The sequence below is a fragment of the Ostrinia furnacalis genome, unplaced genomic scaffold (genome assembly GCF_004193835.3).
Source record: "Ostrinia furnacalis isolate ACB-3 unplaced genomic scaffold, ASM419383v2 OfSCF1657, whole genome shotgun sequence".
NCBI lineage: Eukaryota > Metazoa > Arthropoda > Insecta > Lepidoptera > Crambidae > Ostrinia > Ostrinia furnacalis.
Genome location: NW_021131896.1, coordinates 561,898 through 588,819, shown reverse-complemented (window position 1 = coordinate 588,819; position 26,922 = coordinate 561,898). Strand labels below are relative to the sequence as shown.

Here is a 26,922-nt window from a genome sequence, read left to right as displayed (position 1 = left end):
TCTGCACTCAGTCGTCATGGCAACCTTGAACCTCTCCAGGCAAGTGTTGTGCCTCGCGTCTCGGGTTACGGTGAACGAACGCCAAAAGAGCCGCGATATTTTTGCACAAAGCTCTAGAGCCTGTGATAAAACTGATACATAACCTTTGTCTCTCTATTGAATTTTGAAGATAATAACAGTTTGTGACGCGGTGCTAAAGGCATCTACGGTATCCAATGTTGACGCGAAGTTTAAATAGAAGAAAAATAATTGGTAGAGACAGATTTTCGACGCATATTACTTTTTATTTTAGAAACTTACTGAAAACGATGTTAATTTTCGCGTTGTGAATGACACCTCTTTAGAATAGATATTAAAAATCAATATAATGAAAAATCTGAAAGCGAAATAGATAAATGATTCACGCAAACGAAGTCGTGGGCGTCCGCCAGTGTGAGATTTCAATTCGGCTCACTACAGATCATGTAATGTAGTTTATTTCAATGAAAACTGTTAGGTATAAGTAATAAAATTGTCTCCACTATAGCAATAAAACAGATAATATCTATACGAATACGAACATTTAAAAATTCTCAATCTTATACGTACTTTGTGCACGCTATAAAAGTGATCTCAACATTCTGTACACCCTTCCCTAAAGCATGCGAAGGATTTTAGACTTTCTTCCAATGTCTTAGAGTACAGCTTTTTTTGCTACAGGGTGTTCTGTACGAGTACACCCATTCTCTGACGGCAAAGCACTGGAGGCACTGTACAACACGAGCGACAGTAACAGTGCTAAGATACATTGTCAAGATAAATTACACACCGAATGAAATGTTTTCTCCGAGTGTTAGGATTTCAATAAAATACTTTTATTATTGGATAGTTTATCACTCGTGATAGCTGAGTGGTTGAAATAAGGGCGCACCCTTTTGCGACGTTTTATATGTAAATAGTCCCAGGAAACATGCTCTGAAGAAAACTATTCAAAGTTAGAAAAGAAAGAAAGACAGCAAATACCAAAAGTTGAGCTCACCCTTCTACAATCAGTACGGTTATTAAAATTAAAAAAAAAAACCCTGATAAAATAAAAATACTGAACAATTGTTGTACAACAAGAAACAAACAAAACATACAACTTGAATTTGTTTTACAAAATGATTTGTACATATTTTGATACGGAGGCATAACTCCGACTGCATTTCATGTGTAGAGTCAAATCACATTATAACACAAAAATAGTTTCAACCTGAATAAAAACAAAATCAACGAATGCTTAGTATTTTAAATTTTAACTGCACTGCAAAGTAAAATTAAACTTGTAAACCAGCCCGAAAATCTCTATTCCGAAACAATTAACAGGGTAATATTGACCCTTTGTAGTGATTACGTGGTACGTGCCTCTGCCTTTTAAATAATTTAGTCATTCTCACTTAATAATCGGTTGTTCAACCCAATTAGTTTGTTAATACCCGACCATTGTTTCAATTTTACAAGAGTGACTTCCTCTCTAAGCCTTTGAAATATGATGTTGTTAACTAACCTAACTCGTTGTAATTCTATTTCTATTCTATTTTCAGCCTAGCCTAGTGGCTACTGGCTTAGAAATCTGTATTCTGAGTTACCTAATCTGGATGGTCTCATGTGTCTTTTTGATTAAGTCAAGTAATTTATGTTCGTAAACCACCCTAAATGCGAGCGCGGTGTAATATTTATTTAGAGTTGAGTGTATTAAGTCATTCGAAATTGAGTACCTAGTTAATTATGTATAAAATATCCCATGAAATTGGATATTATGGTTCAACAATGGTTAAGGGGTCAGACTGGCCGACTCGAGATCCAAGGAACGCGGGTTCGAATCTTACAATTTACATAGCATAGCATGCAATAGGTAGGTTCTTTTTACCATAGTAATCACAGTCACAATATTTTGAGTCTGTTCTAAATTATTCCACACACGTGGAAAGCAAACATTGTAGTTAAGAAAGCGCTTTTATTTCTAGCCGCCCCACGGGACTGGCAGTTGTAGCAAAGAATATATTTTTAACGCGTTATGGACTGTCTTAGCTTACAGTATTGCTAAAAATAGCTCTCTACATTATGACCAACAAGGAACCCCTTCTAAAATAGTCAGCATCAAGTATTTATGTGTCCAATAAGCAGAGGATAAAAGTCAACAACACGCTTGTAATATCACAACACAGAGCCTTTATGTTTCATTTCGCTATGCAATATACTTTTCGACGAAAACAAGGATAGAAAAAAAGAGAAGTATAAGAACGATTGGCTTTCACGGATGCTTGAAGTGTTGAAAAAAAGACCTTGATAATGTAAACAGGAAAAGGCAATGCTCGCAAGAAAATTGGCCATTCACTTTTATTGTAAGCGATGATTTGCTTCTGTTGTAGGCAATTTTTGAAAGTTAATGTAAAGCATGAAACGTCACCATTGCATAACTACTTCCAAAAAATTGTTAGCTAAAAGAACTAAACCAAAAGTGAGGATTACAACAATCCACAAAACATAGAGTCTTCATACTTCTGGCTAGAACATCAAAACTCTTTACAGGAATATGATTCCGAGATATGTGGTATTAAGTCCATTGGACCCTAACAAAGGGGAACATTTCGTCTCGTCTGGATTAAAAGAATAAAACTCTCGCAAAGTTTAACGTAGAAAGTGAATCTTATCGATATTTGTCAAGACTTTGGTTTGGACTGATCAATATTGCATCTCATTTTGAATTGCATTTTCTAATAACACATAATTATTTTTATGTTCACACAAGTACACATTAAAGTCTTTTGATTCATTACAGAATTACATTACTTAATCAAGGAATTAATTCCAATTATTTGATCCAGAAAATTAATCTTTATCCGAATTATTTAAAGTTTAGTTACAAATTCAATTACAAGTTTCTTTCTGTACATTTTTTTTTTACATTAACCACGCTGGTGAAATAGGCGTTACCATTTCGAAGCAGAAATATTTTTTTAATCTTTCCAAAATAGATAATCTTTTTACACACCTAATAGAGTCAATGACGTATAAGAACGTAACAAGTTCTCAAAGTCGACCAAGTATATCCAGAATCTCTTGCTTTACTGGATGAATGAACTACCTAATTAATTACTTAATCCTTTTGTTCTGTGCTTCTATTTTCGAAGAAACTAAAATATACTTTTGAATTAAGCCATTCGAGGTCATTAACATCTCTTTAGAAAGCAAGTACCTAGAATAATTAACAAGCGAAGATTTTAAAGTTAGTTTGTTGGACAACTTCACATTCTAAGAATTGTCACTTAGGTAATTAAGACATAAAGGGCAGATACAGATTTCCAGGAATTCAGATAGGTATGACTGATTTAATAATGTACGTTTGAAGCTAAGTAGAAATAGATAGATGATACATTTATATCTCATACGAAATTAATGGTTATCACATTAAGTGGATTATATTGTATAACTTTAATAAAGGTATTAATTATTGATACAGTAATGTAATTAACTATTCTAATTTAACCTAATCCAAAAAGGGGAGAAATTTATTTCACTGTATCCTTTTATGTGGACTGTGGACTTATCGTAGTAGCAATATAAAAATATAAATCTATTTCTGGAAACAACTCTAGCTATTCTAAGAAGTTAATATTAGTTTATCAAATTTGAAAATTGAGAATAGGTTCCTTTTGATCCTATATACTAGCTTCTGCCCGCGGCTTCACCCGCGTGAAATTTAGTTTGTCACAGATCGTCATAGCCTATGTTATTCTGGCTTATAAACAATAATACTGTAAAGATTCATCAAAATCCGTTCAGTAGTTTTTGCGTGAAAGAGTAACAAAAATCCAGACATCCAGACATCCAAACTTTTGCATTTATAATATTAGTAGGATAGGATACCCGATAATTTAAACTTGAGTTCATAAATAAGTAGCTCCCACGCATGTATAAACAGCGTTCTAATTATTCCATATTTTAGAGACCTTTAGAAAATGTTTCTGAATTTCTATTTCGCGTGTTTTATTCATAAATCAAAGTAGGTATTACCTATTTTATCTGTTCATATCTCTTGATTTGAAGAAGATGAGGAATGTAATGTAATGTAGAAGGAAATGAGGAATCATCAAATTGTACACTCGTGTGTGCTATTCACTCAATTGTATTTTCTTTAGAGAAAGTTTATTTGAATTAAATGTAAAAAATCCAAGCATTTAGATTGGGACAGCTCTATGAGTCAGATCAGTCACTTTCCCATTTGCAATATTCGTACTAGTTTACATTTCTCTTTCAATAACTCTAGTTGACAGCTGATAGAAACTTTCTAATACCTTTCGATATCTCTACTTATTTCTTGAAAATATTTCTGCGAATTTCCAACGCGGACCACTTATCCCGGCCAGCAAATCACACACTAGACGAAATATGAACGAGGGCCACTCCAAGAGCGATTTAAAATTCTTACTGCACCCCCTATCTACTGTACTTTGAGCCCTAATCCGTTTGTCTAGGGTTTACTTTGGAGTGAAATGTAGTCGAAGGTTGTAATTCTTATCAGTACCTCTCCTCGTTAACCGAACGAGTAGTAAAAGAAATATGTCAGCCCTCTTATTACAGCCGTTACAGTGTTTACGGCCGCGGCGGGCCTTGGCGACGAGGGTGAGAGGATACTGCACTTTTTTTTACAATAAGGAAATTGGGAAAAGATGCAGAAATTAAAGGATAAAAGAAAACTCTTTTCCTTGAGATCTTATACTTAAACCTTCTCATCTTCTCTTATACAAAATTATTGGCACCAGTGCTCAAAGCAATTGTTATAAGTTTGCTATCGCTTCCACCTTCGGCCTGATCGTCACTTACCATCAGGTGAGATACAGGCCAAGAGCTTCCTCGTTGTGAATAAAAAAATAAACCTTTTTCGGTGTATCAAAGCTCGTAATTGAAGGAAGAACTATTAACTAGAAATCTGTTTTAGACGGCTACATTAAATTAATTATCTACCCGTCACTCCAAAACCACGTGTTTCCACACCTCACAAAGGGTTCCAAGTATATAAACTGGAATGCACACGATCGCTCGGATTTATTGAGGAAATAAATTCGCCCGAGGACCGGCGGCCATAAATTAGTCTAAACCGCTGTGCTAACACGACGGAATGCACTAGACACAGACGACCACAGCTCGACTACGTTCAGTAGCTCCACATCATACTCACATTAGGATATAGATAAGGTAGCTGATAAAAAATAAAACACTTGCATTACAAATTATATGTTCAGCTAAAGTCCGGTCTGCTGTCGCGACTGTGCGACGGGCGGCCGCAGTGAGTGTGCGAGCGTCAGCAATATAATTACGCACGAGCGATAAGGAGGGGTAGCTTGGGTTCATTGGACAAAATTCTACGTACTCGGCGACTGGACTTTAGCTACATGTTGTCATGATAGCATTAGTAACGAATCTTGTTCGTAATACAAATTGAGATCAGTCATTTTTCTACTCTCTCAATAGCTTTTTATTCCAAAGCTTCGAATCTTTATGCCGTCGAATGTGTTTCAAAATGTCACCCACTGTAGCAATTCACCTTTTGCCACGCCCTCTTACACCGGCTTCGATACCAGTGCTGTGCTAATGACCCAATCAATTTTGTCCAATCGCTCTTAAATGTGTCAAATTTTATGAAACGAGTACATTAATTTTAGCGTTGTCAGATGCATGGTATATCAGAATTAATGTATTGTTTGATTTAAAATTTTTACCTTATCAAGATATTCTTATCTTCAATACGCGGGATAGAAAACCTATGCTCTATTTATTTTTTCGATTATGATTCAGCATCGTGATACACAGAATGTAATTAATCTTACTGCGTCTATTTACATTGTGCAGCAAATTAATCTAGAATTTGTCTTAGAAAAATACAAGAATCCACTCTGGAGATTGCCCCGAGGGATTCGGGGAAACGCTCCGTTTTGAGGGATGGCCGTAAATGGGGCTGTCTGGGAATATTACTGGGATGCTCCGACACAGCTTGTGGCATCGGGAATTTATTAAGTTAATCGCTGTAATGCTAAAGTTTTTAAACAGTTGCTTAGCCATCATTTTCAGTAGACAAAAGAGAAATAGAGATTTTAAACTTTTACTTTGACCGAGATGGAATGGATACAATCAAAATCAACTGTTTCACGGATGTTACTTTTATGTTCCATTCTACGTCTACCTACTTATTTTCTTCAAATTTTTACTATTTACTTACACATCATTGTCATTTCAATTAAAAGAGGGAGAATGTTTTAACAAATAATTGAATGATCAAACGAACTTACCAAGTGAAGTTCGATCTAAATTATCCTGTTTTCGCCGAAGAGATTTATGTTGGGTCTAATTCTCGTCACTACACTGCACAACTTAAAATAATTACGTTTTTTGTCGGTAAAAACGTCCTGGTGACGTCACTTAAGCATTTTTCTTATACTGCGTGCGGTCGTTGCGCGTGCGCACAAAGGAATGAGACCGCTCGGACACCGAGCCCACAGCGTGGTAGGGGTGGGGTTGCCCGCTCTTTTGTTTTTTAATACTACTACGCTGAATATTGTGTGCGGATTGGGTTGTCGTACAGGGGTACTACATGGTAAAATAAATCTCGGAGGCGAAAGCAGGATAATTATATTCGGTGCTAATAAGGTTGACCCCGCTAGTTCTTTGTTTTTGTCCATCAATGCTATAGGCCAGTCCGTCTCTACATTCAACTTTATTGAGGCACGTGTCCAAGGCGTTTAATTATTATTTTAGTTATAACTAGCGGCCGCCCGCGACTTCGTACGCGTGGATCCCGTTTTACCCCCTTCATCTATCTTACGCGGTTTAGATTTTTTCATACAAATGTTTTTTCCAGCTAACTCCCGTTCCCGTTGGAATTTTGCAATATCCTGTTGTAACTAAGCTTTAAGTTTACTAAGGTACTTGCATGCCAAATTTCAAGAGTCTATCTTACGCGGTTTAGATTTTTTCATACAAATGTTTTTTCCCACTAACTCCCGATCCCATGGGAATTTTGCAATATCCTGTTGTAACTAAGCTTTAAGTTTACTAAGGTACCTGCATGCCAAATTTCAAGCGTCTAACTTAAGCGGTTTAGATTTTTCGTACAAAAGGATTTTCCCGCTAATTCCCGGTCCCGTGGGAATTCCTAAGTATCCTATAACCTGCCCAGGAGTATGAAGAATAATTGTACCAAGTTTCGTTAAAATCCGTCAAGTGGTTTTTGTTTCTATAAGGAACATACAGACAGACAGACAGACAGACAGACAGACAGACAGACAGACAGACAGACAGACAGACAGACAGACAGACAGACAGACAGACAGACAGACAGACAAAAATTTTACTGATTGCATTTTTGGCATCAGTATCGATCACTAATCACCCCCTGATAGTTATTTTGAAAATATATTTCATGTACAGAATTGACCTCTCTACAGATTTATTATAAGTATAGAAGATATCTCATGGGGTTTCAAATTCTTGCTTGTTCAAAGACCCCAGCATTACTTTAGAAGGGCTTTAGTGTATTTGTAACTGATTTCAGAAATCATAAAGTTGTATTCTAAGAAAATACTGAAACACGCCCGTCAGCGATCCATCACAGCCGAGACGCGCAAGAACGTTTCCGATTACAATAAACTGCAAGTCTGTCTGTTTCATCTGCAGGGCAAACATTTCGTTGCAAACAATAGCTTATTTTAAAGAAATAACTGCTACCTAAATCATAGATTTAGTTTTAATGTTCTAATAATTGGAAAAGTTACTTTAAGGATTATTGTTGGGGATTGTGATAAATCAGTTCCTATACCTACCTCATTCAGTGGGTAATCACTTTTACGATGTTTGGTAAACAGTTACGTAACTATTGAGCTTTGTAATTAATTTCTTAACTATTCTCATTTTCTTTTAACATTCCTCAACTCAGTCACCCAGAAAAGTTATCCAATCAGAATACCCAAGCGTCTGTTCTTGACAAATTCGATTGTTTCAAAAGTATTTTGCCTATCTAGAATACCCTGGATTTATACGAAGACAGCAAACGCTCGCTCGCTCACATTTCCGATTCGCGTAAACTGCAACAATGCATTCAGCCTTGTTGGAAAACACGCTTAGTCAGACGGACGTCTTTATGGTCCAGTAAAAATGTTAGCTTAGCTAATAAGAACGTGTTTCACTCGCAAATTGCACTAAACAAGACTCTGATTCAATCTCAGAATACTTTGAAATTCCTATTTTATATGGAACACAGTAAAGGGAATATTGGGCAATCCAGACAAAGCTTCGGTTTCATATTGACAGCGATAAATGTTGCCCTGTTTATTTTGGCGACTGTTATGAGGGTAGCCTCAGAGGAACGATACATTTCGTGTCTTTTATGAATGTTATGACTTATGTGCTAAAAGGTCACTCACTGACAAACACTAATTTATCTTGCAGCTACTTGACCTGTAAAGCTGAAGTTCAGGATGTAGGCAATTTATAGACCTGAAAACGTATTGTGCGTCATACTGAAGGGGAAATAGAGAGCTTTTTGTTGGGATGGCGATCATGATTTTCAGATAATTTAGACTTTTAATCAAATAAGAAGTCATTAAATAAATTAACCTTAATTTTAGCTTCGGAAATGACCTTTAGTCTACAATACACTATTTAATGTGATATAATAGAGAAAAAAAATTAGACTTTTCACATTATTAATCTTTTGTTTATTTTTGTTAAACTTGTTTGTAATATATTAGCTAATATTCAAATTATTACATAACATCCTGTATACCTACTTATTAACCATTATTTTCAAAGAAATTATACGAAGCTTGGAATCCTCAAAAGTTAGAAGAAAAGTGATAAAAAAGAAACAAGAAAAAGAGGAAACCAAAAGCGTTTAGTGAACAGTTAAAAAGTATCTTAAAATAAACTTCTTACTATAAAGATGCTACCTTTAATATCAAGAGTCTGCTATGGTGCTGTTCCGTTCTGTGCCTTCCCGGTGAGCAGGACAGAATATAAACTCGATAGTTAAAAATAGTGCTCCATAAATATTTACACCGTGTTTGCTTGTGGTTATTATTATAATCGTCTAGAGTCTAGACTTACTTTCGTAGCATATGTATCTATTTCAATTCTACGTTACTTTTTTATTTAAAAATCATGATAAATTTGAGTGCGAATTCACCTTTAGTATTTTAACCCTAGGCTAGGGTTTAGTCCTAGACCCCTATTATAAAATGACACTTGCTATGAAAACTACACTTTTGTTGCGACACAATGAAGTCCGTTTTTGACCCACAGAAATTCAACTAATTATATGCTAAAATTTTCTGCGCGTCGAACTGGTCGTCTTGCCCCTATTATAAACTACTACCTATACCTATGACTCACTCATAGTGTGAACTTGAGTAAGTGATTGAATGTCGATGCTTGAGTAAGAATCGAGTTTGGGGTGTCGTTTCTTAATACTAATACGGGAACACACGGGACTAATACGTCTAAGAAACTCAGTATTTTATCACACTTGAAATTCTTTGAGCAAACGTATCGATGCAAAACCTCATTTAAATGAAATGACGACTGAAAGCAGTAAACGTTTATCATGACGGGAAATATTTATTTATGTCCTATACATAAAATATTTCCCTCCATAAACATTCCTCCTACGCAAGAACAGAAGACGAAAATTATATATTTATTCACTAATATTCTGAATAGTTGTTACTTGCTGGAGTGATACGTGAATTATCACGTAAGTATTTTATTTTTTTCTCCATGAAGAGTCGTTTACTTTTGAAGTAATGTTTTGTAAGTCGTAGAGTGAAATACGCTACTTAACTGCCCTGTATCAATGTGACAATACTTCAGAGAGAATTTAAAATCTATACTTATAATAAATTTGTAGAGAGGTCAATTCTTTACATGAAATATATTTTCAAAATAACTATCAGGGGGTGATAAGTGATCGATACTGATGCCAGAATTGCAATCAGTAAGATTTTTGTCTGTCTGTCTGTCTGTATGTTCCTTATAGAAACAAAAAACTTGACGGATTTTAACGAAACTTGGTACAATTATTCTTCATACTCCTGGGCAGGTTATAGTATACTTAGTAATTCCCACTGGAACGGGAATTAGCGGGAAAATCCTTTTGTATGAAAAATCTAAACCGCTTAAGTTAGACGCTTGAAATTTGGCATGTAGGTGGTACTTTAGTAAACTTAAAACTTAGTTACAACAAGGAATTCCCGAAATTCCCACGGGAACGGGAGTTAGCGGGAATAAACATTTGTATGAAAAAATCCTAATCCCGTAAGATAGATGAAGGGGGTAAAACGGGATCCACGCGTACGAAGTCGCGGGCGGCCGCTACTACATAATATTATTATGTATGTCCTACTAATACAATCTGCCAATAAACTTTGTCAATTTTGCTAATCAATGAAGCCTATTAATTTGTCAACAAACTCTTTACCCCAATAACTCGAGAAACCTATACTCGAGTCTAAATTATATTGATATCACTGAGACACTAATATAGCTAGTGTTACAACAATCGATGTTTATCATATTTCATTAACAAAATTGACTTGCGAAGTATATAACCCAAAATTTGCCCTTGAACTGCTAACCTTGAAAACTAGAGCCCAAAGCAATAAAAGACAAGTCTACCTACGCACAATCTCTGCTTGAGTCGTGAGTTAATTACGAGATTTCAACAATGGACATGTAGTAAAGTTAGTAGTCTAGAATAAACTAGATATCTCTTAATACGCAAGATAAAAGAGCTTTCAAAAGTAATTGGCACAGTAAAGTTAATTCAGAAAGAAGAATGAAGTTGATTCATAGAGGCTAGGTTTCACAAACAACACCGACTAAGTTATACTACAGTACGAGTACATAACAATAAAAGTACAGGCATTCTTATTTCTGGTAAAGATCTTTCAACAAATACATAGGAAGTTAAAGGAGCTTTTGTTTACCAGTTGGAGCTTTTGTTTACCAGTTTCTTGACCATGAAGCATAATTAACATTTTATCTGGACCTTAATTTCCTTTATTTTCTCCTCGCAATAAATTAATTCTATATTTCTATTAAATACTTAAATCCTACTAATATTATAAATGCGAAAGTTTCGATGTCTGGATGTCAAGATGTTTGTTACTCTTTCACGCAAAAACTACTGAAGGGATTTTGATGAAACTTTACGGTATTATTGTTTATAACTTAGAATAACATATTATAGTCTATAATTTATGACGATCTGTGACAAAATAAATTTCACGCGGGTGAAGCCGCGGGCAAAAGCTAGTTACATCCTTAAAATATGTGTTTGTGGCTTCACACAAGCTATGTCTGCAGCCTATTTATTGTTCAGGCACGATAGAGTCCCATTCGTTGAATAGATATTTGAAAGTCGTGCATAATTTAGGTTTTATTCCTTTAGTAGCTTGGGATCTTTTAAGGAAATATCAGTGATAGAAATATCACAATGAACTTCTTTAGGTTCTTCTCGAGTCTAGGTTCAATAATTAGGATTATGGAAGTATTATAATTATTGTCTAATGGTTCCCAAAAACCCACTACGAAATCTGCCTGAGGATCAAATTTTAAGATCTAGTACCTTAATTTGTATATTTAATAAAAAAACACGTGATTCAATTTGCTTCACCGTAGCCTTTCAAAGGAAAACTTTGGCAATTCTGAATAACCGATGTTCTGAGAATACAATACAAATTCTGAATAGAGCCTGTGTGGTTTCATTCCAGTTATAATCACTTTTAGGGCTCCCTTTTATCTCCCCATTGAAACAATCTAGAAATTAACTCACAAATTGTTCTCGACCATCCAGAAAATTCCAGGTAGGTAAAATTATTTTCATTTGAATTTTAAAATATTCAAAACAACATTTATTCTGTAAATAAATACTGAGTTGACTTATTAAATGTAGCGACAGTAGACTATCTTTGCAAAAACAGACTTATTACAACTAGATAGGATGGCACAGTGTTTGGGTCAATGGGCCGTTAGCCGTACTACTAAAAAAATATTTGCTAATAATTTTATCGCTAGAAGTATTTTATAGTAATATTTATTTAGCAACCCTTTCCGAAAGTTCAAAGTTGACTCCCAGAAATAAGGAGAGCTGAAAGTCTCGCTCAGAAAGATCATTGCTCTTTCCGAATTTTTCAAATACTCTCTATTGACATCCTCAAAGAATTTGCCCTCGGATGGATTACAAACAATACCCTTCTGAAAAGCTGAAAAAGATTCATTAATCGTTCAGCAAACATAACACAAAAAATACCGATTTATAACTTTTAATTCTGAAATAACGGCATGTAAATAGCTTATTTTTGATGAAGATAACTTATGATATTAAATTGCTTTCTTTTTGCAGGCTTTATTGTAGGACTTGATGGGTATAATCACATTACGGCTTCATTAATGGTTGAAGTTTAGAAGAAAAGAGCATATTAAAAATTCAGCCAAAATATTAAGTACGTATTTGTCTAGTAACTTTGTAAGTAGTTGACTTTTTAACTAAGACTAAGTTATCGGTTTTAATTTACTTTAGAAGCTGGCTTTTTAAATTAGGGATCAGTCGCAAAAATATCAATATTACTTGCTGCATTATTTTTCATCGAATATTCGATTCATGTCATTGTTATTTTACCCGTAGCATTTATAAATTGATTCATTCAGAACAGCTTGTATGAAAAGATACAAAAACATAATACCTACTCTAAAATAAAATGGAAGTCCGCCGAGACAAACATATTGGCTACCAACATGGAATGACTAAAGTTGGTCTGAAACCAAACTCCCTATAACTTGTGAATTTTTATTTCATGAATTTATAATGAAACGCATTCTATTTATGTTGTTTATTTAATTTCCTGAGTTATTGTTAATTTTAGTCGTAAATATTGAAATAAGTAAGTACTTATAAGTACCTATATTATAAGGATTTCGTAGCTGATAACTTATCTAGACGATCAAAATATTCTTCAAACTTGAAATAATTGAGATGATATTTTGTTTCAATGTTGACTTATTTAAAAATCAAAAACCGTGAAAAGTTTAATCATAAATGCGTCAGCTTTTTGAAAGATCAGATATAAAAGAAAGTGTGTTTACCCCTTCTCAGAACACAACCGAACTGTTATTTTATACAATGAGCCATTCTTTATAAATGTACGTCAGGCCGGCCCACCCGACTGGAACCTAGAAAAAGGAAAAAGGGCACAAAAATAACATATTTCACCGCTAAACCTACGATAAATCATACGAATAAGTTCGTATGCTGAAAGGGTCGTAACCAGTCATAACGTTGATTGGTTACATTTTGCCATTTAAAATAAAAAGCTCTTGTACGAATTTCATAAAGTCATAATAATGCTAAACCACTTACGCCCGTATTCACAACCATTAAGTACTATGAGATCTCACAGTGCACGTGGACACATAGGGTGACACACGAACCAATCACAGAGCTCTATTCAACGCTGTGCGTTGGATTTGCTGCTTGACGGGCGTTAAAATCAGAGAGTTGGTACCTTTATAGTGAATTTCAGTAAAAAAAAGTCAATACAAAAGAGACAATTATTGGCTGATTTAATCCACAAAGCCTTTACTACTTAGATTAACGTAATGTATTTCCGAAAATAGAAGCATCCCACATCCACTGTACAGCTACGAAATTAGGCCTCACACACGTACGAAACAGCTTCATCCGAATGACAAACATTTAAGCTACCTATTGTTTGATTTGAGCTCAGACTAGACGCAGACCACCGATTTTTTATCGGCCGATAGTTTAGTCGGGCAGTTAATCAGTATGGGCATGTATGGAAGTGCGCACATTACACCGATTGATTCTTCATACAAATTAGAGTCAGGCCCAATTTTATTATCGGCCGGCTAAAAATCGGTGGTCTGCGCCTAGGTTTAGACTCCCCGCAGGCTTAGACTTTTAGTCGGCCGATAGTTGGGCCCGATTCTCATTTGAATAAAGAATCGGCCGATACCAAATTAGTGTACCTAATGTGCGCACTGTAGCTGTATGAACATGTCCATACTCATTAACAGACGACCTAACTATCGGCCGACAAAAAGTCTGTGTCTGCGGCTAGTCTAACCTAACTTTATTGAACGAAACGTTATAATATTCTAGGACATAATTAAATCTACTAAAACTAAAACCTTTTCAAGTCAATTAAAAACAATACCCGTCAAAGCCATAATATTTCCTGGAGCCCCCATTATGTCAGGCACAGTCCTCTGTTTTATACAAACGCTCTGGTGACCTTAAAACGTCTGGCATTTGGCTAATTATTCTCATTACTTCTAAATCCACTAAGTTTTAGTACCATTTATTTGGTTAGTAAATCATTCGGTATAATTTGGAAGTGTAGACTAATTAATAAAGTTCTGAATTGGTTTAAGTTAAAATTGGTACTTAAGTTTTTCATGACTAAGCGTAAAAACTAATTTATATACTTGTTTCACGGTACAAATGGTTGTTGTTATAATCTAATGCATCTTCTTGAATATATACCTTTTGGAGATTTATTTGCAAGCGTCTCATAAAAGTATTAATCAGAGTTCGGCCTGATCATCACTTTCTGTCAGGTGAGATGCAAGCCAAGAGCTTCCTCATTGTGGATAAAAAAACAAACAACAACTCAAACCATCCATAGTCATTAGTAAAACAAATAAATAAAGTCTCTTGAGCTATCAAGTAACACGAAAATGCGAGAAGCTTATAATATGCAGAATTGTTACTTACCTTCACTTTTAATTCACCGAAGTAAAAAAAAGTAGTGTAAAAGCTAAAATTTAAACTTGAAGTCCAATAAAGAACAGTTGTATCGTACACCTGCTTTTCAAAAACAATAGTAAGCAAATTAGCTTAGTAAATTATGTTATATTCGCATACAAGTATCATAAAAATCGAATCGCATAATGACGAAAATCTTCAATTCCTGTACATCAACAAAATACGCGTCGATATCTTGTACGGCTACTACGCCGTACAAACTGACGTGCCCATTCATTAAGTAATTTGCAGCTCTATTATATTACTATCGTGACCGAGCAGCAAATCGATCGCAATTAAAATCCACTCCGAGCATCGAGTCAAAGCGTCGAGTCAATGTTGACTCGGTCAATATTAACCGGCCAATAGTAATTGTCGGCTGTTTGGTGTAGTGGTTCGAAACGGACTACTATTCCGGAGGTAGCGGGTTCGATTCCCGCACAGTACAAACATTTGTGTGCATGAACATATTTGTTTGTATTGGACTGGGTGTTTTCTATGTATAATAAGTATGTATTTACAAAAAAAAAGTATTTAAGTATGTTTATATCCGTTGTCTAGTACCCATAGTACAAGCTTTGCTTAGTTTGGGACTAGAAGCGCAGTGTAAAATGTCCAAGGATATTTATTATTATTATTATTAACCGCTGCTCTTGATTAATCCTGTGCATTTAACGGATGCAAAGCTGCAAGTAAATGATTCTTGCAATTTAGGAGAGCGCGAGATTGTAGGCATGTGATTTTAATACGAAGACTGACAGACGTAAACTAATTTGGCTAGCGTTTTCAAATAAAAATAATTATGTAGGTAAATAAGATAACGCTTTATTTTTATCCTTCAATTAGTATCAAAATTAATGTTTTTATTGTACATTATTTGCATAAATTATGTATACTTTAACGAGATTAAAAATGATCCAACTTAATTATTTCAAGCCATTCAAATGTAAGCACTCTCAAAAGTGACAAGAACCATCGAAGTTGAAACAAAACTTAGTTGTAAGTACTCACGGACAAATATGTTGGAGGCGAGGGTCGCTGGCAGGCAGAAGACGATCACGAGGATGTCCGCCACCGCCAGGTTCACGATGAAGAAGTTGGTGACGGTCCTCATGCGCGGCGAGCGGTACACCACCGCGATCACGAAGCAGTTCCCGATCAGACCCACCACAAACACCAACAAGTACGCGGCGCAATACACCGCCGTCATCGCACCACTGTGTCTATACATAAACTCGTCGTTGATCACACCAAAGTCAGACCTGTTCATCGTAATGTTCATCCGCAAAGGATAGTGACGGTCCATCGCGCCTTCCATGTGAGTCGACAACGGCTCCAAGTCCGGCAACACGCTGTTCTCCGGCACCAACTTGGTATGCATCACCTCCATGATCGTATTAGAAATTATGTCCACCACGTTGTGGTTTTTAGAGTGGTTCTCTCGCACGTGAGAGTGGTTCCGGTGCCTTCCGTGGTGCCGGGTCTCGTGCTGGGGATTCTGAGTGGAGAAGTTCAAAAACTCCGTCATATCGTCAGTGAAAAAGTCCGTGGGTACCCTTAGAGGAGCCATCATCAAAGCCACATCTCCGACACATACACTCACATAAAACGAACGCGCAAATCAAAAGTTACAGTTAGAAAAGTATGAAAAGTTTCGTAGTATGAACGGGAGGGTTCGTAGCGGGTCTACGATCGTAGCGGTCGGCGGTCGCACGCCGTCTGAGCGTAGCGCGCTACGGAGCGACGGCGCGGGACGCATGTGCAAGGCTCGCGCGCAGAACACCCGTAACTTGCACTCTGCAAGGTCCTTACTTTGGCTGGATAAAGTCGCAACTAGCACTTTTGGGGTGAAAATGGGAATTTCCAGGAAAATTGGAAGGTCGTTCAGAATGCATCCGGGCGGCCGAAAGGTTAGCGTTCCATGCATTTTGATCGGAGTGATCCGTAATTGAATTTTCGGTGTCGCGCTTCGCGAAATTGGGCGAATATACACGTGTCGTATCGAGCCGAGAATTCGACCTCAAAAGGCAAATGTAGCCCATACATATTGTTACGGGTACAAAAGTTATCCACGTCATAAGAGAATTTAAACATTTTTAAATTAAAAAAAAAGGATATTTTCAAATCAAAGAAGAAGAATCTTACTCCAAAGGTTACTAACCAACATTAGAAGAGTGAATAAACTCTCAGTCCCAGTCAATACTTGGTTTTTGTTGGTCAATTGTTTAGATTTCTATCGAATCTGAACTAACTCGATTATTGTTGTTTATTAAACTTCAAGTAAATCCAGGAGATAAGTTCGATGGACTTTCAGAAACTATTGGAGATCTATCTGACAGTGGGGTCAAAAAGCTTTGTTTTCCAAGTTAGACTTAATTTAGGCTTCTAGCAATCCCAGGAACAACGACACAATGATTATGCATGAAGCTTCGTTGGATGTCAGCGACGGTTAAGGTAACGAGGCAAAATACAAAATTAATAAAATGTTAACAAGTGATTTTAATAGGATAGGATTGCAATAATAATGACATTCGTAACAACTGTAATTGGGAATTGCTTTCTTTTCGAAGTTTCTGGCACTAAATTTCTACAGAACTTATAATCTGTTTTTTTTTTCAGCTATTATATAATAATATGCCTAATTAGGCATATTATTATTATTATTTATGTAATTACATTAAATACTAGCTGACCCGGCGAACTTTGTTCCGCCTTAATGGCAATAAATAAGCAGACTTTTTTTTAATTTCGAACGGGATAAAAAGTATCCTATGTCCTTCTCCTGGCTCTAAACTACCTCCCTGACAATTTTCAGCTAAATCGGTTCAGCCGTTCTTGAGTTATAAGCGAAGTAACTAACACGACTTTCTTTTGTATATGTTACAGGAAATGTATGAAATCCGTCATTGTATAAAATTCCTAGGAATTGTGTATAAGTCCTAAAATCACCCGGAAATGTGTGATGTAAATTATATTAGACACATTTCCTAGGAAAATTATACATTTCCTAAACAGCAATCGGAAATGTTAAGATTTCAATGAATACGCGTGGACATGCGGTGCGAGGGGAGGATATTGCATCATCCGATTACGCCGGGTCTCTATCGAATCGCCAAATTTTTTGTACGCCTAGTTGTCTATGCTATGGCACACAAATTTTAAGCCTAAAATTTTTTACACAAAATCATTTAATTATTCGAAACTTAAAAGTTTCGGAGAAAAGGTCTCAAGTCTAACCTGACCTAACCGAGACATTGGTTATCCAGCTACAGGAGTACTAAAACCTTCATGCCAATAATAGTTTAATAAAAGAGATGTTAAAATTAGAGATTTCCAATACTTCAGCGTAATATGCGTGATGCCGAAAGAGAGGTATGCTAATAAATTTTAGGCAAATATTTTTTTCGGCCAAAGTATAATAGTGCGAAAACAACTGTCAGGCTAAACAATAATAATTGTGAGTTAAAAGTACCTATCGGCCAATGTGGTTTGGCTAAATGAAATTTTAGGCGTACCGAGGGGCACCCGACCACGCGACCGTGCTTGTGCCGCTTAGTTTTATACATTTCCTAATACAATATTGGAATTCTATAAAATTCCTAGGAAAAGTATACATTTCCTAGGATATGTGCGTATTAAAAAATCTCTAAAGCAATATTTTATACATTTCCTAAATAGCTTCGGAATTGTATACATTTCCTAGGAAAAGTATACAATTCCTAGATTTCATACATTTCCTGTAACATATATATAGATGTATGGTAGTTAAGACAACTCTTAAATTATATCAGGATTGATATGATTATAAACTAATCAAGGTTTTTGAATTCGCGAATAAATGTTTGACTTCGTCATAACTGATGATATTAGTTACACGGTATTAATTATCGTAGCCTTATGTATCTGTTCGATTTTAAACAACATTCAAATAAGACCGCAACATCTATCGAACTGGCCTACTTCGATTCGTAAAGCTCTATTGATCGTCGGCTAATATGCTATTCTAATCGTGGTGTCTCGTATATTTAGCGGAATTTAATTATTTACATTTTAGATAAAGCCATCCTCGAACAATATCATTGGTGTACCTATTTTTCATTTCGTAGAATGTGTAGAATTTTGTGATATGCGCGAATGAATCGACATATTTTATTACAAAAATGCGAAATTGAGTCATGTCAATTTTATATGCGAGACTTAAATAATCAACTTGTATGAGCAATAAAATTGTGAAAAATCGCGGATATTCTGGAATCGAGTCGTAACTAAACAATGTTCACAGTGTTATTACAAGACGAGTAATTCTGTATTTACTGTCCCGGGGTGAGTGGGGATCAAAGTTTACGACCCCAAATATTATGAAAGGTCACTGCACTTTCAATTTATAGCAAAAACTACGCGTGAGATCAGCTTTATGGGGTGGAACATAGCGAAAGGGTACATAGTAGGTCACGCAGGAACATACCCTAATACACTCTATTATATTAAACATAAAGACAGGTAAAATTGCATCGCCTTTCTTTGCTATTCACTTGTTGATATGCATTGATAAATCATTTAACTTTAAAGTGAAAAGTGAGGATTATTTGTACCATGTCTCATTCTCTATGTTTGAATTAGGTACTTGTGTAGTAAATGTATGATAGATGACTTTAAAAATAGGTAAATAGACATTCAATTTCAAATAGTTTATTCAGTACATAGGCCCCTTCCAGGGCATTTTATACACGTGCCAAATACCTATAGCTTGATATACGATTTCTAACTACTTTCATAATTTACTGTGAGTTTTCAACTGACGATGACTGTTTCAATCAATCCTCTCATCATATACTTACGCCCGTATACACAAACATTACTATGTGGTCTCACAGTGCGCGTGGACGCACAGCGTGACACATGAACCAATCACAGAGCTCTATTCAACGATTCGCGGTTGCTGCTTCACTAAAGCAAGCATCGTTTGTGAATACGGACGGGAATAGGTAATATACAGGAGCGTAAATGTAGCGTTCTTAATTCACGACAAGGATCTTTTTTTTTTTCTCCTGCCATGGACCTACTGTCTGTAGGTACTTCATGTCAGATGGGACTATGATGTGATTGCTTGCTCAAACCCGGGTCTGCTTGCGGCAATGCATTGATTCATGGTATATTATCGAGATGTTAGCTGGTTGTCTATGGTTTATTATCGTTCACAAAGTAATAAAACTTTACAATGTTTTAAAGCAGTTTGTAGTTGAAAAGTGTTTTATTAAAGCTTTAAACATGTTTTTGATGTTATTGAAAATGAAATTATTTTCAACCGACTTCAAAAAAAGGAGGAGGTTCTCAATTCGACCCGTATGTTTTTTTTTCTATGTTTGTTACGCGATAACTCCGCCAATTATGAACCGATTTGAACAAACCTTTTTTCGGCGTATAGGTAATCATGGGTGGTCCCATTTAAATTTAATAATAAAAAAATCAACCCCCAAGGGTGGAAAATTGGGGATGAACTTTTTTTACGCAATATCTCCGCCGATTATGAACCAATTTGAACGATTATTTTTTTGTTGAATAGGTATTATTTGTGTTCACGCATTTGAAGTCGGTTTTTTTTAAAGTTATTATTCAATAGTGAGTAAGAATTGCCTTTGTACGAGGCGATGACAAACTGCACCCATGGAGAATCGGTTAGAGAGTCGACTCTATTTTATTTATTTGACTTGAAATAAACGATACCTACATTAATCAATAATGTCCAGTTCCTTGTTGTCCTTCCCAGATGGGACTCACTACAACAGGGTATTCCTAGTTCTCAATATGGTTAGGATATAACCCTAAAAGAAATAAAATTAAATCACAATATTGATTTCAGACTACTCATGATGTCAGTAAATGAGGAATATCATCAACCACCATCAACAATATTACCTACTAGCGGCCGCCCGCGACTTCGTACGCGTGGATCCCGTTTTACCCCCTTCATCTATCTTACGCGGTTTAGATTTTTTCATACAAATGTTTTTTCCCGCTAACTCCCGTTCCCGTGGGAATTTTGCAATATCCTGTTGTAACTAAGCTTTAATTTTACTAAGATACCTGCATGCCAAATTTCAAGTGTCTAACTTAAGCAGTTTAGATTTTTTCATACAAATGTTTTTTTCCCGCTAACTCCCGTTCCCGTGGGAATTTTGCAATATCCTGTTATAACTAAGCTTTAAATTTACTAAGATACCTGCATGCCAAATTTAAAGCGTCTAACTTAAGCGGTTTACATTTTTCATATAAAAGGATTTTCCAGCTAATTCCCGTTACCGTGGGAATTCCTAAGTATCCTATAACCTGCCCAGGAGTACGAAGAATAATTGTACCAAATTTCGTTAAAATCCGTCGAGTAGTTTTTGTTTCTATAAGGAACATACAGACAGACAGACAGACAAAAATTTTACTGATTGCATTTTTGGAATCAGTATCGATCACTAATCACCCCCTGATAGTTATTTTGAAAATATATTTCATGTACAGAATTGACCTCTCTACAGATTTATTATAAGTATAGATTTAAAGTCAAAATCAAGCTTAATGTATTTCCTCAACATTTCCCATGCATCCTTATTTTTGTACGAGCTCGTTTACAAGGCATACGTGATTGGCTCCATTCACGGCTCAACAAGCACCCTCGCAGCGCCAACAAGCGTGTAATACCACCGTATTAGATTATAATAACCAGCACAGTTCAGGAGACCCACTTCCACGTGCAACTAATTTAACAAGCTCTAGTGATGTCTGTCAGTTGATAGTTCTACAAGTAAGTACCTAGTAATTTTATCGAGAAACATGTCATTGTGTCATCTCCTACAGCTAGAAAATGCTATGGAAAAATACTTGAAACAACAACATCATTATGTTTAATGGTGATATGCTTTTACTTATGTTCAAATGCCCTTTTAAATTCTAAAGACACGCCACGTATTTAATGCATGAAAATAACTTCAGTAGACGTGTAATCAAAGAATCAAACTGAAATGAGTCCTTAAAAAAGCGTATTTATATTCTAAAAAAAGAAATATTTGGAAATATCCAACGATTGATTGAATTAATGTCTTTTTAAGTGCTATCCCAACTAATATTATAAATGCGAAAGTAACTCTGTCTGTCTGTCTGTCTGTTACGCTTTCCCGCTTAAACCTCGCAACCGATTTTGATGAAATTTGGCATAGAGATAGTTTGATTCCCGGGAAAGAACATAGGATAGTTTTTATCCCGGTTTTTGAAACAGGGACGCGCGCGATAAAGTTTTTCTGTGACAGACAAAATTCCACGCGGGCGAAGCCGCGGGCGGAAAGCTAGTACTTACATAAAATGAATATTGCTACGTGGACTTACGTGGTGGAGCTGATGTAGTCTCTGTGTTTTCATGCAAATATCTATCATCGTCATCATCATAATCATCTTCATCATCACCATCAACAGCCCTTTACAGTCCACTGCTGGACTACGAGCCTCCTCTACTATAGTGGAGGGTTTTGCCATAATCCCCGCGCTTGGCAGGCGGGTTGGAGATCGCAGTTTAAAAGATTGTCACACGGGACACACGTGAATATTCCTAGAAGTCTTATCGAGAACATTACGATATACACGTCGTATCTCCAAATCGATATCGATAACCTCTTGCGCTCAAATTGATTTCTAATTGGAGGCTCACCCGGCAGCGCCTGTTAATCCACTTGTCCGCTGCGAGCTGGTGATTGCCTCCATTCGACACGATCTCAATCCACTTCAATCCAGCGTTAACAGGACCAACACGAAGTTTGCTGAGCTGGACGTAGATTGAGAGTATTCTCTAATGGCGCGGACTGTCTTAATTGCATGTTATTAGACCGAGCTTTAGCTTAAAGCTGTAGGTAAGGTTGCGCAATTTTTGTTATTTAAAAAAAAACATACGGGTCGAATTGAGAACCTCCTCCTTTTTTTGAAGTCGGTTGAAAATGCTTTATTGCGAGTATTGTGTTTGTAGGATTGAAATATAGGCAAAAAAGAAAGAGGCTTCAGCATAATACTGTTTGTATTTATTGCAAAAGAATGAGTTGCTTTTATGTTTACAAAAACTTTCATACAACTCTTCATTCATTAGAAATGTCTAAGGATATTTATTTATTTATGTTCTATCTTAGATTTGCAAATTAAAACTATCAAACATCGTGCATAAAAAGCAGCACGTCTCAATTAGCAGTTAAGTTTGTTAAGCTACCTGGCATTTCCTTCTGCCGGTGTCACGAGGCTGCGCCGGTGGCCGATTACACAAAACATCTGAGAAATTACTTACTTATTTTTAAAGAAACCAATTAAAGATCAAGGAAGCTTTTAATTAAATGGCAAGCTTTCATACACAATAATTAGTTGGAACAAAATTTCATAAATATCTAGGTAATTAATATTCTTACAATTAACGCAGTGTATAATGTGATACGAATATGGTGCTTCTGAGTCCCAGTAATCCGACTAACGTATATTTTAGTTTGAGTATTGTTTGCATAAAAAATGGCTTAAAACAATTTCGTTTAGAAATTATGTATGTTACAATATCATAGGAAAAGGGCGAATACCCTTTCTCATAATATTCTAAAGGACGAAACACACAGAAAACGAAAGCGAAGCTATAATGCTTCAACCACACCAACGCGTGTAAATCGCCATCGACGATGCGATCACGGCGCGATCATAGGGAAATGATAGGTTGCGTGAACTGTCATGCGTCGCGCGACCTGTCATTTCCCTATGATCGCGCCGGCGATGGCGATCTGCACGCGTTGGTGTGGTTGATGCATAAGAGTCTACTGTAACATAATCTGTTACGTGTTTATATGGATGTCAAGTTGTCAACGCACCATGAGACTTCCACCACTCACAATACAAAATAAAGTCCTATTTATTACAAGCTTTTATTGATAATACACAATTTAGATCCATTACGAGTATATCAAAGGCCAAAAATCACTCGACGTAAGGTTTGCTATTAATAAATTTTATGTTGACGTTATCCATCAAAATACAATAAATTTCTTATTTATTCATTTAAGTACATAATTAAATAGGGTTCTCTAACGTCCGTAGTTAGATAGGTATATTACCAATAAAACTACCTAAATGCACAGAAATTATCTACCAACGAACGATATAATTTGATTCTACTTTCTGTGTATGTCTTGCTTAAATAACAAAAGCTAGATCTGCGATAATAAGTCCTAGTGGTCCACTAATATTGCAGAAACCTCGCCCTTTGTTCAGTGACGCCTGGATAAAGACAATAAAATTGTGATGGACAATAACGGGCCCTCAGATCATAGAAGGGAATAGATGTGAAACGGGGGCGTGGCGCGTGTCTCCGCGATATGCCCAGAAACGAACATCGGCCGCGACGCCAGGTTAGTCGCGATTCAGTCGTACTGAGGAAATGTTCTCCGATATTGTTGGATAATGCGTCGTAACGTGCAATAACATAAGTGAAACGAAGAACTACAGGAACAATGAAGTCATTTACCACATGTAAGTATTGCAAATCCATTGGTATTTTGCTTATAAATAAAAAAAACTAAACATTTTTACGAACGAATTCAGTGCCGTGACATTTACTGCGATATCGAAATTAGTGGTGATAAAAATTCAAACACGTTGTACATTGACGATTTAGTTAGCAACCACTTTATAATAAAAAGGTTTTCATACAAGCATTTTTTAAACCAATTTCGAGCCTTGCCCCCAGGATTTAAAGTATCGATATCTTATCGACTCCATTTTATCTTTCTTCTCTCTAATTGCTTTTTTCAAAGTGTGCGTCACGTCACGCGGCCATTGATTGGCCATAAGGCACGCCTTCTGGCCAATCACAGCACTTTTAAGCCGGTTGCACATGTTGTCGTAGACTCTCAGTCGCTTTGTTTTTACACAGTTGAATGTGTGTGTGGGAGCTGTGGTGGGGGAAATGTGGGGACACTGGTTATCGTTGTAGTTACGCGCGACTTCATATCTATTCTCTTTCTATGATCTGAGAACGGGCCCAATCGGTTTGCTCGATCATAGATATAAAGTTCATAGATTAGCTCCTTACTATTCCCAATCTTGTGCTGGATTATCTGTTCAAATACAAATTAGGTAAAGTCCATTTTTTAATTTTAAATAATCTCTGCCAGTTGCTGGTGACATGTGGGTCCGGCAGAGAAAAATAGGACCACTCTCGCTCCTCCGTCCTAAAAGGCGACTAAGGAAATAGGAACATCCTTCCCAACCCGTCTGACTAACGTAACGTAGGGAATTAACCGCCTCTGTGGTCTAGTGGTTAGACCACCTGCTTCAGACGCAGAGGTCCCGAGTTCGATTCCCAGTGGGAGCAGAATTTTCTGTTTGGTTTGGTTGGTGGTAGGGCTTGTTCCAAGTCCGCCTGGCTAGCTACCACCATCTTACCTAAGTCTGTCGCCATAACAACAATGTTAACAGCATTGTTGTGTTCCGGTAGTTAGAGGTAAGATGGCTGATGATGATGATGATGGTTGAGGATTCCGGGTAAAGCGAGCTACAGGCCAAGGGCTTCATCGTTGTGGATAAAAAAAATGTATTTCCCATTTTCCACTAATAAATTGGAGACAGTCATACTTCTATAGTAGCGACTAAACAATCTAGTGACGATTATCATAATTATGAACCCGAGAAAGTTAGATTTATAACAATTAATTTACTAAGCTAAGCTGAAGTTCTTCCATCAGCTTTAGTTCTGTTCTCCAGAATCGCTCTCTGTCTAAACATTGGGCGAAGGTAGCTGCAAAAAGTTTTTTAATAATAGCCCGATTCTTTGACTCGCCTCCAGTGACCCTTTAAAGATTGAAACTAAAAGAAGAAAAACTCTAGTTTCTTCATTCGTGCCAATATTTCGTTGACCTGTAAAGGTAAATATTGCAAGAAATGTTCATTTTCATAAAATGAAATTGACTTCTCTGCTGGGCTGCAGTTCTGTGGTTGTGTTACTATTTTTGTCATAATATTTTTTAATATCTTGAGGCAGTTCTTTCCGATTTCTGTTGTACTTGTTACAATTTATATTCCGAAAAATATACAGTTCCAAGGATCACGCCATTTTTGAGACAGTCTAGGCATGTAGGAGACACGAAAAAATCTTTAAAAAAAACAATCAATTGTATGAAGTGAATTAATTAAACTTAGAACATTATTAAATGTAACATGCTTCCTTTCATGGCCAGAGGATCTCATTTCCACACTTAATTATAGCGTCTATTTGAAAATTATAATTAGGTACCTACGTATTTTGTCTACAACGCTTCGCACAGTTTACAAGTAAGTTAAGACAAATAACTGCGTTCGAAACCTTATAATTACGGTACACATTGAGATGTTTGATATTACGCAACTTTAGGAAAGCCCAAATTAAATTAATTAAACCTAGAGTAAATTCACCTAGTCGTCTCTACGTCCTACGTGAATTAACTGAATTTATAATTTTCCAATATATTATGTTGTACTAGGATTTGTAGGAGTCGTCCTACAAACCCAGTACACATTGGAAAATTCATACACTGCTGAAAGTTTTTGCCTATTTTAAGAATGCATCTCGAAAATTAAATATAACTCTATTACTACGTTATGTAACTTTCCATCATGGATGATATTTTGTACGTTTCAGCCAAATTACGTCCAGTGCTGGACAAAGGCCTCCCCCAAGGTTTTCCACAATGAACGGTCCTGCGCTGCCCGCATCCAGGCTCCTCCCGCGACCTTTTCGTCGGTCCACCTAGTAGGAGGCCTGCCCACGCTACGTCTTTCAGCCTTTGTTCTTGAAGAAACTTAAATTTATGTTAGCGAAACCACGATAAAAATGAAGTTTTAATCGTCAACAATTTTATTTCAAAACTTTATGTACCCACACTTTTTATAAATAATTAATTTTATATTAGAGATACTTGCATGAATGCTCCGTTTCTCAGCTCCCCCTACTCAGTACAGGTCACCTGTAATGTGCATATTTCCTATCGTTAGCAAGTCTATTATAGAACTAGAATGCCTATTCACCCGAGAGGTGGAAAATATCAAAG

The 26,922-nt window shown here is 36.3% G+C and overlaps 2 protein-coding genes across 2 annotated transcripts in view; one reads left to right on the top strand and one right to left on the bottom strand.

Moving 5' to 3' along the window:
- The window catches only part of BomSIFR (neuropeptide FF receptor 2-like), a 137,538-nt gene extending 121,132 nt beyond the window's left edge, over positions 1-16,406 (bottom strand). Inside the window, exon 1 of the mRNA XM_028305428.1 lies at positions 15,848-16,406. Within this exon, the coding sequence (XP_028161229.1) occupies positions 15,848-16,406 (559 nt within the window). The remainder of the gene's footprint in view (positions 1-15,847) is intronic.
- LOC114353450 (facilitated trehalose transporter Tret1-2 homolog) overlaps positions 1-26,922 on the top strand; it is a 113,054-nt gene that overhangs the window by 69,784 nt on the left and 16,348 nt on the right. The gene's annotated exons all lie outside the window — the stretch shown is intronic.